At 38.5% G+C, this 19,456-nt stretch overlaps 1 protein-coding gene across 1 annotated transcript in view; it reads left to right on the forward strand.

Annotated features, from left to right (window-relative positions):
- Window positions 1-16,311, forward strand: part of LOC149212395 (uncharacterized) — a 285,537-nt gene extending 269,226 nt beyond the window's left edge. The window contains exons 10-11 of the mRNA XM_089391831.1: window positions 15,646-15,747; window positions 15,831-16,311. Coding sequence (XP_089247957.1) covers window positions 15,646-15,747; window positions 15,831-16,070 — 342 coding nt within the window. The 3' untranslated portion in view covers window positions 16,071-16,311. The remainder of the gene's footprint in view (window positions 1-15,645; window positions 15,748-15,830) is intronic.
- The last annotated feature ends 3,145 nt before the right edge of the window (window positions 16,312-19,456 follow it).

Consider the following 19,456-nt stretch of genomic DNA (forward strand, 5'->3'; position numbering starts at 1 on the left):
AAATTACTTATGCAGTGGAGAGTTGATTAGGGACATTTAAAGTCAAAACTCAAAAGGATAGTGATATCTCTATAATAGATTTATTAAACAAGGCCCTCAATGGGTTGATTTTGTCAAGGTTGATATCTTTGATCATATTTGATCTAGTCCTAGAACTGAGAAAAGTTCTATAAAAGAGAAAAAACACAAAATAGAAGGGGGCCTGCATATTCTAGGCAGTGTCTGGACGTAGACCATGTAATTGTTTGGCAGCTGGCTTATTAAAAAACCCAATAGTTTCTGTTTGGACAGTGTGTTAAGGGACTTACAACTTTACAAGTTACAATCTGCTGTGAGCATAATAGAGCGATGTGTTTAAATTATACATATAAGTTTATAACTTTATAACGAATTTGGTATCATTGTTAACAGTTATACACAACACATATAACAAATTTGGAATTTGGATAATGGCTTTCCGCTGCCTGCAATGCGCATAGCCATATGTAATATTAAATATATATTATATATTAATCATAATGATATTACATAATACATATTACATATATGAATATTGAATAATGATATTACAAATTTATTACAAACAATCCGCTGAAACCTGAAAGATTTTCATTTAACTGTTAAGAAACATTTAAGTTTTTAAGTTTTAATAGCGTACAGGTAATGGGTAGAAATTTGAAGACTGAAGTCTGAGCATACCTTGAGGCTTGCGGGCTCCTCTTGAGTCTTAACGCAATGGCAACGTTGCAAATGCAAACTGAAAACTTGAAACCCTCGATTCTCCACAGTGCGGAACAAGCCAAAATAGACAGTGAAAAATTAAAATGAACCGAAATGAACGATTTCCGGCATTTTATCCATGCGGTCATAATGCAAGCCGATTTTTTCAATCGACTACCGATTAAATCGGGATTAATTCGATAATATCGTGATTTTTTTGTTTATGAAAAAATCGCCAAAAAATCGGCCGATATAATCGTTTAGCCCAAAAAATCGTGATTTTAGAAATAAATCCCGATTTCTTCGGGACTTTTTCCACACTGACAGAATCTCAACCAAGCAAATGTTCGGGTAAACAACACTCAAACTCCACATGAACTTTGGTATGGTAAGACTCCTATGGTAAAATACTTTAAAGTTTTTGGAAGCAAATGCTATATCAAAAGGATTGATGAAAAACTTGGTAAGTTTGAGCCCAGAGCAGATGAAGGTATTCTTCTTGGTTACTCTTCCCAAAGTAAAGGATATAAATGTTATAATAAAAGACTTTGGAAAATTGTTGAAAATATTGATGTTGTAGTTGATGAAGCATGCAAAAATCCTAAATAGATAAAAACCAAAGATTATGACAATGAAGAAGATGGGGATTATTTTCCCACATCAAATCACAATGATTTTGAAGAAGAAACCAATGAAGCACCAAAAGAAGAGATAACGATAGAAGAAAAGACTCTGTCCAGGTATGTTCAGAAAAATCATCCAGAAACTCAAATTTTAGGTGAAAAAGAGGCAGGTGTACAGACAAGAAGAACTATTACAGAAACCTCAAGCTATCTAGCATTACTATCCTCCACCGAACCTCAAAATGTAAATGAAGCATGCAAAGATGAATGTTGGGTCAAGGCCATGAATGAAGAACTTGAGCAAATTGAAAAGAATAATACTTGGGAATTAGTTCCTAGACCTCATGATAAGAATATCATAGGAACTAAATGGATATTCAAAAACAATCTGAATGAAAATGGAGAAGTTATTAGAAACAAAGCCAGACTTGTTTGTAAAGAATATGCTCAATAAGAAGGTATAGATTTTGAAGAAACTTTTGCACCTGTTGCTAGACTTGAAGCCATAAGGATGTTTCTTTCTCTTTCTAGTTTTCAAAAATTCAAAGTATACCAAATGGATGTAAAATATGCCTTCCTTAATGGAGACTTAGAAGAAGAAGTCTATATTGAACAACCAGAAGGATTCATTCTTGGAAATGATGCAAAACTTGTATGGAGACTCAGAAATGCTCTCTATGGTCTAAAACAGGCTCCAAGGGTCTTGACAAATATCTCCACCAACAGGGTTTTTCAAAGGGGTCAGCAGATAGCAATCTATATACAAAGATTGACACTGATAAATTGCTAATAATTGTTGTTTATGTTGATATCATTTTTGGTAGCAATGAAGAATCCATGAGTCACAATTTTGCTTTAGTAATGCAGCAAGAAGTTGAAATGCCCTTGCTTGGTGAGCTTACCTATTTTCTTGGTCTACAATTTCAAGAAAATAAAGATGGTATTTTTCTTTCACAAACCAAATATTTCAAACAGATCTTAAAAAAGTTATGGCATGGAAGATTCTAAACCAGTATGTACCCCAATGGTAACAGGATGCAGTCTCAGCTCAAATGATGAATCAACAGTAGTACATCAACCAACTTACAGATCCATGATTGGCAGTCTGCTTTATCTAACAGGTACTCGACTTGACATCATGCATGCAGTAGGAATAGTTGGAAGATTCCAAGCAAATCCAAAGGAATCACACCTTCAGGCAGTCAAAAGGATTTTCAAATATATTCAAGGAACACAGAACTTTGGTTTATGGTATCCTAGAGATACAAATCTTACTCTTCATGCATATACAGATGCAAATTGGGCAGGAAGTGTTGATGACAGAAAAAACACTAGTGGTGGTGCATTCTATATGGTTTCCAGGTTAGTGTCTTGGTTCAACAAGAAACAAAGTTCAATTGCATTATCTACAGCTGAAGCAGAATATGTAGCTACTGCATCTTGCTGCACACAACTACTTTGGATGATGCAAACTTTGCAAGACATTTAGATCACATGTACTCCACGCATCTCCATTCTATGTGATAATACAAGTGCCATCAATATTTCAAAGAATCCAATCATGCACTCCAAGACCATGCACATTCCCATCAAATATCATTTTGCACATGAACAAGTGCTTGAACAAAAGGTCAAATTAGAGTATCTTCCCTCCAAAGAACGGGTTGTTGATATATTCATTGAACCACTGCCCAGAGAGACATTTGAATATCTCAGACAAAAGTTGGGAGTAGTCGCTGCATCATCCTGCTATTAAATCCTATTTTTCAGAAAAAGGTTGTCATACGCGAGTTTCATGAAGCATAGTCGCGTACATATGCGGGTTTTTGTGGGCACAGTCGCGTATATGTTGGTTTGAGGAAAAGCAGTGGGCCAGGCTCATGAACAAGGGGTTTGATATGGTTCAGTGAGTTATCTGCTCTGTTTGATGATGGTTACAATTTGTTGGTAACATGTGGAAATATGTTGGTCCTCATAAGTTGTTGATAACTTGATGTATATCTGATTGATGATGATGCCCTGATATTTCGTACTGATATATGCAATAATAAGATCTGATAGTGAACATCTGGCACAGGTTTAGGGGGAGCATATGTTTCTAATAATGCATTGTTGGCATTATGTTAGAAGATCTTGGTACAGATTCGCATAATTGTTTTGATTCAAGTGACTCTTTTGATGATGGAAATATATAGGCAGTTGATCCTGATGTTGCAGACCATATATGGTGTATGATAGTTGCTGATGACTATCGTGGTATTGTTTAGATCGGTTGTCTTTATTATAAATGTCATGTATATCATTTAATGTAAAGGTCATGAAAAGACCTAATTTGTAACCCCACTATGCATGGGATGGATGATGTAATATTTCTTGTTTTTGTCATGTATAAACAATTGGTATATCCCCACTTGGTTGGGAGATGGATGTATGAGTCATTGGTGATAGGAAGGTCATCCTCACATAGTTGATTTATAGAGTCATGTTATTCTTTTAGAAAATCTTCTTGCAGACTTTGCTAGTGCTCAGGGGGAGCATGGACTCAATCATGGGAGCTCAATTAGTACATTTCAGCATATCAGAGAATTCAGCATGTACTCAGGGGGAGCATGACCCTTTGCCCTTGATGTCAAAGGGGGAGAGTGACTTGGTGTTGTTGTTGCCATCAAGTCCAAAGGGGGAGATTGTTGGCATTATGATACAGGTATTGTCCTTGATGGCAACTCACTCAAATGAAAGATCACAGTACAACAGGTTAACAACAAAGAATTACAGATCAAACTACAAAGAATGAAGAAAGAGAGGTATACGTAGGTTCACCTTGACCAAGGTGTGTATACACACAGGTTCACTGAACACAAGTAACGTATACGTCCACATGCACTTTCACAAAAGGAAAAGCGCGTATATCTTGGAAAACTAAGTTTTTGGTCCAAGGTATTTGGTCCATGGTATTTTGATCCATGGTATTGGTCCAAGGTATCTGGTCCAAGGTATTGACCCCAGGTATTTGGTCCAAGGTATTGGTCCTAAGTGGTTTTGGTCCATGGTATTGAGAAAGACCTAAAACTATAGAAGGAGGAGAAGATCATTATGCCAGGTGTGCAAGTATCGAATATCTGATGAAGTGTGAGATGTAGTATGCAGGTTATTGGCTTATGGTACTGTGCTTGATCTGAACCAAGGATGAACGTCAGTGGTTGGTGAAGGATAAGATCTGCTGATGGATTGGGATCTTAAGCTTGAAATGAATTATCATTATGTGGTTTGATCATGTATCGTCTAGATCTGAATACTGACGCATGTGTAGTTCTGTAAATATTATGGTCTGGGTATACTTGAAGTCTGGAATAGCTGCAGAATTATGAATTAATATTTGCAGAGGTGTACGCTGGTTGGCTTTGATAAAAGCGTGTATACACACAAGTTCGACACATGGAAGTAGTGTATACCTCATAAAGTATGTTTCAGTTGTTTCTGTTTGCTGTTGCAGAATTCTGGGTTCTGGTTTGGGTTCTGGTGACAGTATTCTGACTGATCAGATTGACTGTCAAAGTGATTGATTGATTTAGTTATGGGTGATTCAGAAAGTGATGTTTGAGTTTCAGTGATTGGTTGATGCAGATGTATTTGATGATTGAATTGCAGTTATAATGTTGTTGATGGATCTAGTCTGAAAATTTATGAAACGTGGTCCATGGAGGAAGAAAGAAGGTCGTAGCCTTCTGTAGGTCGCAACCTACGTACTAGTAAACATATCGGCTAGTACAAAAGTTAGGGGGTTGTAGCTCCCTTCTAGTAGAAGCTGGAGAACGAGAGAAGGTTGTAACCTTCTGCAGGTAGAAGCCTGCGTACTGGTATAAGTCTGCACCAGTACAAAATTGTAAACATATTTTCTTATTATTAAAAGAAGACAGAGATGACAACAGCAGGTGGTTTTCACCCACATTGGGTTTCCACCTTATATCTTGGTGTTCATGTGTGTTGCTTATGTGTGATGCTTTATTCTTCTTTTACTGCACTGTCTAATAAATCTCTGATATACTGGTTAAAGTTCAATGCATGATAAATTGGGTAAATCAAAAGTTCTCTGCATATATGTTGGTTGCTTTAAGTACAGTCGCGTATACACGCTAGTTCACTTAGTTGAAGTAGCGTATACAAATCTGTTTGGGAAATTAAATTATTGATCTGATAATACTGATTCACCCCCCTCTCAGTATTATTTCCAACACACGATGCGTCCATCGGTAGTACTATGGTCCCTATCCTCATTTCCCTATTCATTGGCTAGATGAGAGGTACCTCCAATGAGTCCCAGATTGCATGGGTAGGATGTCTCAGCAGGAGAAGGATGAACCACTCATCCTTCCTACATGTCGCCATGGGGTATCACAGGGGAAGGCTGAACCACTCACCCTGTACATAGCACTAGGGGAAGGTTGAACCACTCAACTTATGGTTGCTCATCGCTCCAAGAAGTACCCCAAGCCCCCTGGAGCTCCCAAAGCTCAATGTAAATATCATACAGGACCTCAGAAGAGGGTCTCTCCACGACTCCTATTCATTCTCGGAAAGTAAAGAATTTGACCTTTCCCAGGGGCTTCATCAGAATGTTGGCGACCTACTCATCAGTGCCAATATGATGGAGTCTTATTGCTCCTCGTTGTACCATGTCTCGGATAAAGTGGTACCTGATATCGATGTGCTTGGAGCGATCATGAAATACATGATTCTTTGATAATCGGATCCCTCTCTGGTTGTCGCAGAGGATCATGGTAGTATCTAGCGTATGTCCAGACAGCTCATTTAAGAGCTTCCTTAACCAGACAACTCATTGAAGAGCTTCCTTAACTAGATAGCTTCACAGGAGGCCATACTCGCAGCTATGTATTCGACCTCAACAGTGCTCAAAGCAATCGACTTTTGCTTCCTCCTCATCCAGGATATCAAAGCAAAACCTAAAGAGAAACAACACCCAGAAGTGCTCTTGCAATCCACCACATTGCCTACCTAATCGACATCAGAATAACCATGCAGCCTCACATCTCTGATAGTGTATCTCAGTCCGTGAGTGATTGTGCCCCGAAGATATCTAAGAAGATTCTTGGCACCAATCCAATGTGAGTGATGAGGCTCAACCATATATTGGCTCAACATGTTGACTGCAAAATATATATCTGGACGAGAGTTCATCAAGAACATCAGTAGTCCTATTAGTTGACGATACTCAGAAGCATTTCCCAATTCAGGTTTGGCAGCACTACTGCATAACTTCTTGAAGTTAAGCTCTATCAGGGTAGTCACGGGCTTGCAGTCCACCATGCCAAATCTTTCCAATATCTTCACCACGTATTTTCCTTGAGATAGGAAAATTTCTCCTGGCTTTTTCCAAACCTCCAATGCTAGGAAGTAGTGCATCAGTCCTAGGTCCTTCATCTCAAATTCAGAAGCCAACTCCCTCTTACATTTGTGAATGAGAGGGTCCACACCAGTCAGAAAGAGGTCATCCACATAGAGCACCAGTATGAGAGGCTTATCATCTTCAACCTGAAACTAAATGCTAAGATCGACTTCACTCCTAGGGAATCCCAACTTCATCAGGTAGCTATCGATCCTCTCATACCAAGCTCGGGGTGCTTGCTTCAGCCCATAGAGAACTTCCTTCAACCCGCATACATGAGATTCCTGATCATGAATCTCAAAACCCTTGGGTTGTTCCACGTAGACTTCCTCTTTAATCGAACCATGCAAGAAAGTGGCCTTGACATCCATTTGACGTAGGTTCCATCCTTGCGAAGCATCAAGGGCTATGATCGAGCAAATGGCGGTGTATCGGGCAACAGGTGCAAATATCTCATCGTAATCCACACCTTCCTTTTAAGAGAAGCCTCGAGCAACAGAGCAAGCTTTGTACCTTTCTGCACTCCCATCAGCTCCATGCTTGATTTTGTAAAGTCATTTAGAGGTGACAATTGATTTGTCCTGGGGTCTGGGGACCACATCTCAGACATCATTCTTCATGAAGGACTTGTATTCTTCATTCATAGCATCCTTCCATGCTTGATGCTTCATGGCTTCTTCGAATGATATAGGCTCGTTTTGAATGATAGTGCTCATAATGGTCAAGTATCCTTGATACCTGGTCGACTTCTTGCTTTCACTGAAAGTCCCTCTCGATGCAATATGTCTCTCGACATCTTCAAGAGTCCTCCCAAGCCACGAGAGCCTCTTCTAGAGGAGGAGGGCTCTTGAGGAGGAGGATCAATAGGATCCATAGGTGCTTCAGCATCCGACATCTTTTCATCTTCTTTTTCATCCGACTTTCTAGTGTCAGCTTCTTTACCCTTCCTTGGAATAGGAATATTGTCCACCTTGCTAAGAGCCATATCTTCATCAAAGGTGACATCATGACTTATCTGAACTTCCCTTTGACCAACAACATAAATTCTATAGCCCTTAGAATTTTCGCTATAGGCCACAAAAATTCCTTTCTTTCCATATGCACCCAATTTGCTTCTTTTCTCTTTCGGCACATGAAAGTATACATGACTTCCAAAAATTCTAAAATCAAAGACATCGGGTTTCTTACCAGTGAACATTTCTTCGGGAGTCTTGGAGTCCAATGCTTGATGAGGGCATTGATTTTGAACATATATGGCGGTATTCACAGCTTCGGCCCATAGAAACTTCGGAAACCTTTGATCATGGAGCATGGCACAAACAACTTCCACAATCATACAATTCTTCCTTTTAGGCACACCATTCTGCTCAGGAGTGTATGGTGTTGTGGTCTCCCTCTTAATGCCAACTTCTCTGCAATAGTCATGGAATTTATTGGATTCATACTTGGTCCCATTATCAGTCCTCAATATCTCGATTCTCTTCTCAGATTGATTTTCGGTCATGGCTTTGAAGTGACGAAACCAGGTGAACACTTCATTCTTCTTTTTCAAGAAGTAGATCCAAGACTTGCAAGAATAATCATATGTAAAAGTGAGATAATATAGATATCCTCCCAAAGAGTTTACGGGCATCATACCAGATATGTTGGAGTGGACCAACTACAAAATATCAGAGGTCTTGCTATTACTTGAGGGGAATGTTCTCCTTTTAAGCTTTCCTTTGGCATATCCCAGGCATACACCTTCATGCTCTACTTCGAACTTGGGCCTCCCTGTCAGCATCTGTCTTACATCGTGTAGAGCCTTATAATGAAGGTGGGCAAACCTCCAGTGCCATAGTTCAGATTGTAGAGATGTGTCACAAAACATGGCCTCCAATGGACTTCCTCCAACTTGATATAAAGAGTCAACCTAAAACCCAAGAGTAAAAGCATCTTTAAAATTCTTTTTCCAAACACGTACCTTTCCATCGATGAATGCTGCCTTGTAGCCTTTGTCTTCCATTGCCGAAATGGACACTAGGTTCTTCTTGAGATCAGGTACATATAAAACTTCTTGCAAATGGATTGTGTTACCCTGATTCAATTGAAGGGTAACATTCCCCACACCCTTTACAGGATAGGTGGCATTGTCTCCAAGAATGATCTCCAAGTTTGTCTCCTTCTCTATCAAGTTAGAGAGAGCTTCCTTGTAACCAGTGAAGTGCCTTGAGGCACCACTATCAATAAGCCAATTTCCCAATGAGTCCGGAGGAGAGGTAGTGGAGAGGGCTGATATAAGATAATACTCATCTTGCTTATTGTTAACAACATTTGATTCTTCATACTTGGAGTTCCTTGCTTTCTTGGAGGGTTGACCATTTCCATGATTTCCTGCATTCCTCTTTCCTTTGCCATTGAACCTGCCATTCCTCTGATTGTTGTTGTTGAAGTTGCCCCTAGAGTGATTTTGATCATCATCATGTGATGTGTCCTTTCTATTTGGACACTCCCTCGCATAGTGGCCAAATTTATTGCAAACAAAGCATCTTCCCTTCCTTCCACCCTTTGATTCGGGCTTTCCTTTGAAATGACCTTTAGACCCAAAATTATTTCTCCTTTTGGCATGAGAGGAGAAAGCAATGGGGTTGCCTCTATTTGAAGGCATTTCTTGCTCCACCATTCTTGTCTCTTCTTGAATGCATCTCGACATCAATTCTTCAAACCCTGGAATTCGATCATTATTAAGAAGAGTGGTTCTAAATATATACCACTCGGATGGGAGCCCTCCAAGGGTAGTGATAGTTAGTTCCCTGTCAGGAATGACTTCTCCAATCGATAGAAGATCATTCTTGATCTCAGTGATCCTTAAGAAGTAGGATTGAATATCCTCGTCCTTGCCCTTCTTAATATCCTTCAACTTATTTTTGAGGAACAAAACTTGATTTGCATCACTAACCTTAAACATGCTTACCAATCTGTCGTAGATCTCCTTGGAGGTGTTCAAATCGAAGATGTAGGCCACCAAACGCTTGTCAATGGAATTTTTGATAATCTTTTTCGCTTTGACTTCACCCTTGGTGTACTTGTTCTTTGTAGCAGCCGGTGCATTTGATGGAGGCTCCAAGATTTTACCCTTCACATAGTCCAACACTTCTTGTTCTTCCAATGTTAGATCAAGAGACATCTTCCATCCGTGATAGTCACACTTATCATAGAGCTTGTCTTCGACCGAGAAGTGGGATGAGGAACCCATTGAGCCTTTTGTCCTTTCCAAATGTCTTCGGTGATTGCTCTTTCACTCTTGCTTGGGCTTTGTCTTCACCTCAGTTCTGATACCATGTTAATTTTTGGTATGTTCTATGCTTAAGAGCAATTTACTTCAAATTTTCTTATTAGCCCAATATCAATTTCCGGATTAGCAATCACATCAGCGTGATAGTAAAATGCAGATAGAACATAAACATAAACAGTAGAAGACAAGCCAAGACAAGAGGACACAATATGTGGCACCAGCTAGGGTCAAACCCCAATGTAGGGAAACCCTTGATCAATTCTTCTTATATTCTTCAATAATTCAGCAGAGATAGAGATAGTACAAATATACAATTCTGTAATTTTATGACAGCAACTGCAAAACCCTAACTAGAAAAGTCAAAGCTGGTCAAACAGGTCATATTTAACCTCTAATCAATCATGGTCAATGCTCAGTGAAGTCGGCCTCCAACGGCAAGAAATGTCAAACCCAAAACAGTTTGAAAATCCATTCAAACTTTAGTCAACACTAGACAGACCTGTGGTCAACTCTTTGACAGTCAACGTTGGTCAACGTAGGGTCAAAATGTGGTCAAAGCAGCTGTTCAGAATTGCGGCCTGCCAAGTAGAGGCAACCTAGCCCAATCCGCAAATGAAAAGAGTCAACACTTGGTCAACACTGTCCAAAAGTCACCGTGCAGCTTCGTCAACCTAGGTCAATGTAGCCCTAGACAAAAAACAAATTTTCTCCTTTGCATGTGTGAGAGAGAAGCTGCTCATTTATGCGTACCCAATCAAATGAGGAAAGAGAAGGATGAGAGATGAGATTTGTGAAATGATGCTACAAGGTCTCCTCCTCTTATATGCAACGTTGAGGTTTCGCTGGGGGTAAAAATCACTGGTTTGCTTGCTGGCCGACCTTGACAAATTGTCAAGAATACAAATAAATTCATACCTCCATGAATACATGTTGGAATCGGATGATCATTAGATCAATCCTACACCTCGGTGAGAGGAATCCAAGAAAAATATCAGCTGTCATAAATAAGGTGACTCATGGCCCTAGTTGCCAATTTTAACATAACTCCACCTTAGAAGCCTATATAAAGGAGGGAACTTGACCTCCTTTGCGCACACATTCACTTTTGAGCATCCAAGCGAAGGAGAAGCAAAAGAAGTCTAGCGAAGAAGGAGAAGGATGAAGGAAGAAGTGTTTTGGGCTATTTTTCTCTCTATCTATCTCACATGTGCAAAGAAGGAAGGCTAGGGTTTATTGCTTCAAGGTCGAAATTCTCTAATTGCTGGAAGAAGATCAAAATTTCTAGAAGAGGAGCCTAATAGGTCACCTACTAGCCCTAGACAAGGAAGCAAGGCAAGCAAAGTTGCTGGGAAGCCTTGGAAGGCTAAATTTCACTCATGCGTGTGGATGCAGTAGCAGTTGTAGGGGACTGAAAATTTCAGACCTGTAGTGAAGGCTGAAATTCTGTAGCTAGGGGTTGAAGTTGTGTTGTTGGAAGAGATTTGACTAAGTTTGACTTGGACAAATGAAGCACATCATCAGTAAAGGTCAGACTTGGTCTTGGTCTAGATGTCTTGGTAGTCGTCAATTGAAGAATCTATAAGAAGAGAAGAGATTTACGGGTTTTCCTAACAACTTCATAGTTATTTAGACCTATCATAAAGAAATTGCAAAACCCTACAAGCATATTGCAAAACCCTAACATGCCTTACATGCAAAAACTATGCATTATATCATCACTACTCTTCATGGATAGTAACTGATCATGATTTATACATACCTCTGACTTCCATGATTATGGGGAGCTGCTTCAAAGAGACATTCGAACTTCATTCATTTTTTAAAGAAACATGCATCAACTTCATTTGAAGGGACAACTTCTTAGCTCAGGGATTAACCAATTCATTCATAGATCTTTAGAACTTTGTTTTTCTGTCCATCATCTTCCTTTAAAGCTTCAGGTCAGTTTCATGTTGAAATTTATCTTCTTTTATATGTATTTACATGAAGTCTCTTGGCAGACTTTCCATGATTTACTTTTTATCTGCAAAGACGAGAGCTTCAAGTTGATGAACCTTAGTGTCATATTGAAATGCTATATTTCTGCCACAGAGATGATGCCATTGAAGTTATAGAGTCAATGCTACTATTGATGCTCCAGGAGTGATACATTGTGTAATGATGTCACCATATAGGTCAAATCCATCATTCTTCAGTATCAAAATGAATCGGCTTCATGATGTGATCAGACCTTAAGTATAGGTAGCAAGTTATGGGTAAAACGACTGCTTCATTAATAGGTTTGCTCTTTATATTTTATGCTTTAGAGATAATCTTGATCTCCTCCAAATGTTACAAGTCTATTCTTCAAGAGATAATTTTTGTTGTTGTTGTATTTTTGTCTCATCCTTCTTTCATCAAACTTAATACAGTTTTTGCTATCGTATACAAATTCTCGACCTCAAAGATGTGCTCCAAGTACAAGAAGTAAGCTTCTTGAAGTCTTATGATTGTTATACATACTTTTCTATTTGTCAATTTTATTGCCATAACAATATATATAATTTCCATGCGATTGTTACTGTCTCACTGTCTTACTGCTTCATTGTCAAGTCACAAATTAGAGCCAAATAGTGGAAGTGTGCGAGCTTCAAACCAGTGCTTGTCACAATATATTGTGAACCATATATGAACTATATCAGAAATACGATCTCCAAACATCATCGAACGACTCATAATGATACGAGTCACTATATACTACATATGTGAGCCTTTTAGAGCGAAACAAGTCCATAGAATCATTGTATATATATGAAGCCACTTAGAGCGATCCACAGAGAGGTCATCCGATCCTATTGTCACAGAGAAATGAGGATCTCTTAAATGCATGCGACCATGCTTTAGATTATGTATAACAACCCACAGAACAAGCCAGGACATAAATTCAATATCACTGAAATGCTATACGACCATTAATACAAGCCATTATGTGTTGCAAGCCAGAATTACTGCTCACTGTACATTTTCAAGCCTCAGTCTACTTAGATACGATGTCATAATCAGAGGGAGCCCAGAACTGTAGGATGCGTGTTATAGATTACTGTAATGCAAGCTCAGTAAGACAGATCATGCCACAGAACCAATCCGAGATAAGCCATGGGATACTTCATATTTTGATTTAAATTTCAACACAGTGATCTTCAAGCCTCCTTAATCAAACCTGAGCTCTTATACCATGTGGAGAAATCAGGAGGCTTACCAGTTAAATTAGATTTCTCTTTACATGATAATTACTTGTGAGTTTGTTGGCATTTTTATTATTATGTTTTTCCTTCTTTCATCAAAGAATTACGATAATATAAAACATGAAGATCACAAAAGACAAAAGAACACAAGATATAGACTCCAAGCCAAGACAAAACCCCTCCAAGGGGAAAACCCAAAAAATTCTTTTCTTATAGAATCAGATCAAAGTGAGATATCGAAAACCCATGGCCAAAGAAAAATACCAGCCTTCTAGATGCCAAGTCAAACCCTCCTGCACAGTAAATCCATCGACTGCAAGAGACCAACAACAAATCTTCATCAAGAGATATGATGAGGCAGATCTTCCACAAACGCTTATCCTTTTCAGACTTTGGCCCTCCTGTGAAATTTCAAAAGCCAACCCAGAGAATTGTGTGTCAAATGAGCTCAAATCATCCTCTATTTATACTGTTCATAGGGGTGCAAATATACATGTCCTTTTGGGGCTGGGCCGACTTGACAGGTAGGCCGACTTTGCATCTAGAGGGGTTTTTGACCCAAATTACATTTTTTATTTTTTATTTTTTACTTTTTCTTTACATTAGGTCTAAGAAGTTCTTTGACTCTTTGACTCAAGAAAACCTAGAAGCATGAAGAACATGCTTATCTATAAATAATAATAATAATAATTCTTTTTCTTTTTCTTTTTACATAATATATACAATGATATAGGTACAAAGATCATTATGAGACCAAACCTAGTTACATTTTCTAAGGATTCAAATTACCTCAGAGCTGCCTCAGAACATACGAAAAAGCTTGCCTCAGGCCATCCAAAACTTCCACAGAAGATGCAAGCTACTTCATGGCATTTTGGAGCAATGAATTGGCTCCTTTATATAGTTTTTCTTTAGGCCAAATAGACATGTTTTTGGGATGAATCTGACATGAACAATTTCAGAGGGGCCGACTTGACTAGGAGGAGGCCAACCCTATTTTTGGAGCCAAAAACTTTAATTTCAAGATTTCAAATTTCTTTCTTTTGAAATTCGCAATGGGACTTTGACTCGAAATAATTTTCTTTTGACTCTTAGCATTTAAAGATATGCTTTAGTAGCTTTACAAATTCATAATGACTCAAACATACATTATGAAGACAGGCCATAGTTACAAAAATCAATGAGGATGAACTATGGATGTATTATGTTACATTCGTTTGGATAAAGATGTTTCCATTCATTTGTAGCTCCTATATTGTATTTCAATTGATGCAAAGGCGTGATATTGATTATACATACAGTGCAATTAGCTGAGTTGGCCTCTCATACTGTATCATTGAAATTTCATATAGAATTGCAGCATTTTAATTCCATCACAGTTAACACAGTAAGCACAGCTAATAGGAATCTCCGCGTGTGCATTGTTTTTTATTTTTTTAATTGCAGTGTTGGTAATTGTGAATATATGTTTATCCTAGAGTTATTTCATTGGTTGATGATAGAAGGCCTGTAATAATTCTAAATAACGACATAGGTTTTTTGTATTTCACTTCAGAGGGCTTTTTATGTTAATTTCTTTCATAAAGAAGAAGAGTCTAATGAGGAGGTGCAGTTTTCCATCTTTAAAAGTTGGCTTGATTTGGAAGTAACCTTTATATTGGAATTTTTAGGTTTAAATCTTTTGAAGTTGGTTCCTGAACAGCAGGAACTCAAGTTTTGAACTGCCAAGAGAATAGTGATTAATTACCACAAAAGAAAAAAAAAAATCCTTGATCACGGATAAGGACTGATGATAAGATTTCTTATTCTACATTAATGTTTGTAGTATAGCTGTTGTTACTAGATGCATGAGTTTTAGCCTTTAGGGGATAGAGTTGTTTCATATATTTTTGATCTTGTCTATTTAAATTGTGATTTCTCAGTTTCTGACTTCCCTAGTTAGCAATGCTATTGTAGGATGCGTTTTGCAGTTGTTTTTAGGCTTTTATGTGTAGTGAACATCAGACCACCTGAACACTTCTTGAATATTTCATGTGTTTTTTTTTTGTTTTTTATGAATCAATGGATGGTACAACTACTTTTCAGTGTTCTCGCACATTTTCTATTCCATTTATCTTGCTCTCATCTTGTATATTTCTTGGTTTCTAGTGGCAGATATACTAGAGCTATTGTATATCTGTACTCTTTTGCAGTGTAGGAAATGATATATTGGAACTAATGAAAATGCATCATTTTAAAAACTTGTATAGAAAATATATTAGGAAGTATTCGTTGTTATTCCCGCTGTTGCATCAGTTTAAAAGTTGGACAGTAAATGGTCCATTATGAATTTCTGTTTCTTCCCACCATCAATTAACGTTACCCGTGACCATGTTTCATTGCATGGGCAATGTGAGGCAGTTTGAATCCCTAAAGGGGACATTGCGAGAGCTTGCACTTATTCCAGCTGGCGGTGGAGGTCTTTTGACTCATGCTTTGGCTCACTTTGCTTCTGCTATGAAGGTGAGCAAACGAAAAATTGGCAGGTGCCATACACATTATCTAGTGGGTTAATAATTGAAAGTTCTTCATTTACTCTTTTGCAGGTCAAAGAAGATGGGTTACATTCTGAGGGTATTGAATCCGTCATTGCTCATGCTGAGCAGTTTTTGGCCGAAGGAAAGCTTATTGAAGCAGCTGATGCTTTAGAGAAGGGTGCACAGGGGAGCAAAGCTGAAAGTCTTGCTGCTGAGTGGGCAAGACAGGCTCGTAACAGGGCTGTCACTGAGCAAGCCTTGTCTCTCTTGCGGGCCTATGCTATTGCGATAGCTACGACTCTCACCTGATTTTTCAGAACCTGCAGCTATACGTCATATTTTGAGAGATTTTGCCTTCTCTTGAACGGGACTTGTCATCTCTATGAACTTACACAAGATGCCTATGTCTTTTTTCTTTTCGAAATGTAATCTCTGAGCAATTTTATTTAGCTTCCAGGGTGCTTGGTTTAGCAATTTATGTTAGGACCAATTGGTCGACATGGGTGGGAAATATCGTTGTTTATAATTAAAAAATTCAAGCTGGCTCAAATTTGCTTCTTATATATAATCTATTGGGTCCATTACAACCACGTGAGTAGTTCTCTGCTTCAGATTGTACTGGCGCTGACATCTGAAATAATTCAGTCATATTCTTCCTTCTGCAGAATCTGTTTTTGAATGTAACGCCCAAAACAGTAAGCTGTTGTGGGACATTTCATTTCAATAAAGGCAATCTTCCAAGGGTTTCAACAGGGAATCATCGTACTGTATGCAAAGCGAGGAATCTATTTTAGGCGCACTTTCTGGTTTTGTCAAGTGGTCTTGCAGCTTCTCTGATACATCCATGTGCCAAGGTGCCTATTGAACATGGTTAATGAAATGTTTCATTTTTAAACCTTTTCAAAGGCAGATAAGCATGTGCAGGAATGGTAACTTGTGGTTTGTTTATCTGGAATTCCGGAACATTTAGTTGTGTGACTACCTAGGAGATTACTTCCGCTGAGGTATATCTGATCATCTCGTGAGTGGTTAATCTTCCTTTGCATATTAGAAACTATATTTGGTTCCAAAGAAGCCTCTTTTTTCTTGTTTTCCTAAGCCATGCCATGTGACATGACCAATGGTAATATGGCTGCCTAATAAGCACAGAGTTACATGAGCCTTGAGTTTTTCCAGCATAAAATCAGAATTTAGTTTTCCTAATTTGTAGAGAAGTTTAACTATTCTACATTTTGGTTTTCTTTTAACCAAAATTTAGGAATACAAATATGGCTGCCTAATAAGCACAGAGTTACATGAGCCTTGAGTTTTTCCAGCATAAAATCAGAATTTAGTTTTCCTAATTTGTAGAGAAGTTTAACTATTCTACATTTTGGGTTTCTTTTAACCAAAATTTAGGAATACAATTTTTTGTGAGAGGTAGAGTTTTTGTTGTTTAAAATGCATTTTTGAAAAATCCCAGGATAATTGGCTTATGCAGATTATACGGCTCGAACCTATGATTCCAACATACCCCTGATGGATTTTGGATAAAATTGATGGGAAAATATGCCTGAAAAAGAGCCAAAAACATAGAAAAGTTAGACTACACCAGATTCGTAGATGTTTAATTGCAATAAAATGTTGGGTGCAGATAAATAAATGTTTTAACCTCTCAAAGATGATCGATATGCAATTGGGCATGTTTTGGATTGTGGTTGTTTAGTATGGAGTGCCGATTAAGCCAAAAGATAAAGTAGGAAGGTGTTCTACGGATACTGAAAAAACGTCTTGTTATTTTTTGTTTGGTCACAGTTCTCCCCAAACTGAACGCTTACCCTACTTGTAGATGGCTCATACCGCTTCAGCGTGGTGTTTTCAAGCCGCAAACTTCGAATTCTTAAAATGGATGACAGTTTTTAAAGTACGCTAGCTCAAATCCCATTATAATTATAAATATTTTTGAAAATATACAGCCACCGCTATCCAAAACATCGCAAGAGTAAATGCCATTGAGGACGTTACAAGGCAGTGTTACGAACTATTCAACGGAGAGCCATGTGTTCTACGCTATTCCTAGAGAAATAAAAATACAAATCAGTTATAACCAGTCTAGATACCTTGTTTCACCACCCCGGAAAACGTTTTTATGAATTAAAATCTTTAAAAGAATATCTCCCAACACTGTTTTAAACATTGCTGTAATGTAGCTCGAATATTCGGATTCAGAGAAAATTGAAGATATTTGCGAAACAATAATTTTTATTTTTTGGGATTTTACTGAAACGTTTCCGTTTACATAAATGTAGGGAAGCACCATCATTGGTTCACCCTACTTAAGTTGTGTTTATTAATGAGCAGTTACATGGAGATTAGGAACTGCCAAAGGGAAGATTGCATGGAGTAGATAAAATATGAACATTTATTGAGCCAAGGGATAGGACTCTCAAATTAACTCCATCTCTCGTCATCCCTTGGATGACATGGGATTTGGACCAGGGATTTGGGTCCAAGAGTTATGCTTGTTAATTTTTGAGGATCCGAAAGTTCATGAAGATATGCGAGTCCATCATTTGGTGTTTTTTTACTTGCTTGTGAATGGATTCCTTCCAAAATATGTTTTTATAGATTGGATTACTTGGCTTGTGAATGGATTCTGTAATATCTCCAATTAAATTATTTTTTCTAAGAATAATTTCCATTTTTTCTATTGGGTGTTGGGAAATATTTTGGCAGGTAAGATTAGGAAAAGTGGGTGGAGAGAGTCTCCACTTAATTTTTGGAGAGATGAAGGCCATTGACATTAGAGAAAAGGAAACATTAAATTGGTAGTGGCATGTAGGGGCCACCCAAAAAGGGGAATTCAAACCCCTTAGAAAAATCGAGCTAGGGAGAAGGAGGTTGAATTGGTGGGGCCCACAAGGAGAGAAAGGGGGAAACAAAGATAAATAGAAGGAAGAGACATCATTTTGCACGCTTTTTGACATTTTGATAACTGATTGTCACTCTCACTGTTTAGCTGTGTTACAAGTGCTTCTTCGCATAAGAGCTTCCCAAGGAGTGAAGCTCAACCTTTCTTCGGGGGACTTCAAGTGCCATCCTACGAAGGAATTTTTCTTGCTTTGGAGGTTGAGAGAGGGACATCACACATATACACCCTATTCTGGTTCAGCTGGGACGCAGAGGGAGAGGCCATGCAGTGATTAGGAGAATTGGTGTTGGAAATTGGAGTCTTTATTATTGCAGGGGTGTTCTTGTTCAAACTGCAGCCAAAGGAGGGAGATTTTGGGAGGCAAAAGGGATTCCATCTCTACTGTACGAATTGCTGAAGCTGGCTACTGCGTCATCCCTCACAGGGTTGCGCAATTCTTCTTGGGTGATTGATGTGTGGGGGTGTCAGTTGGATGATTTAGGGGCCGAGCTGCTAGGATTTCATTTAGAGGGAGATTGCTAGCATTTTGGAGCACCAATTCATCATTTTCTGCTACAAGTGGAACATTTTGGTATTTGAGGAGGGCCAAGCTATTTGGGGTCGAATTTAGAGGGTCAAAACTAGAGAAAACCCTTTTTGGGTTTTTGACAAGGATCACATCCCTAAATATACCGAATTTTCTCGATAGTTTTGAGGGGCCAAATCAAGGGGCCAGGTCATCCAACAGTGTAGAAAAACTGGGCCAACACAGATTTCTGAAGAAACAAACTATTGCAGTAGTTGG

The sequence above is a fragment of the Pinus tabuliformis genome, chromosome 1_1 (assembly GCF_031772625.1).
Source record: "Pinus tabuliformis cultivar Carrire ecotype Pingquan chromosome 1_1, CPIR1, whole genome shotgun sequence".
Classification (NCBI taxonomy): Eukaryota; Viridiplantae; Streptophyta; class Pinopsida; order Pinales; family Pinaceae; genus Pinus; species Pinus tabuliformis.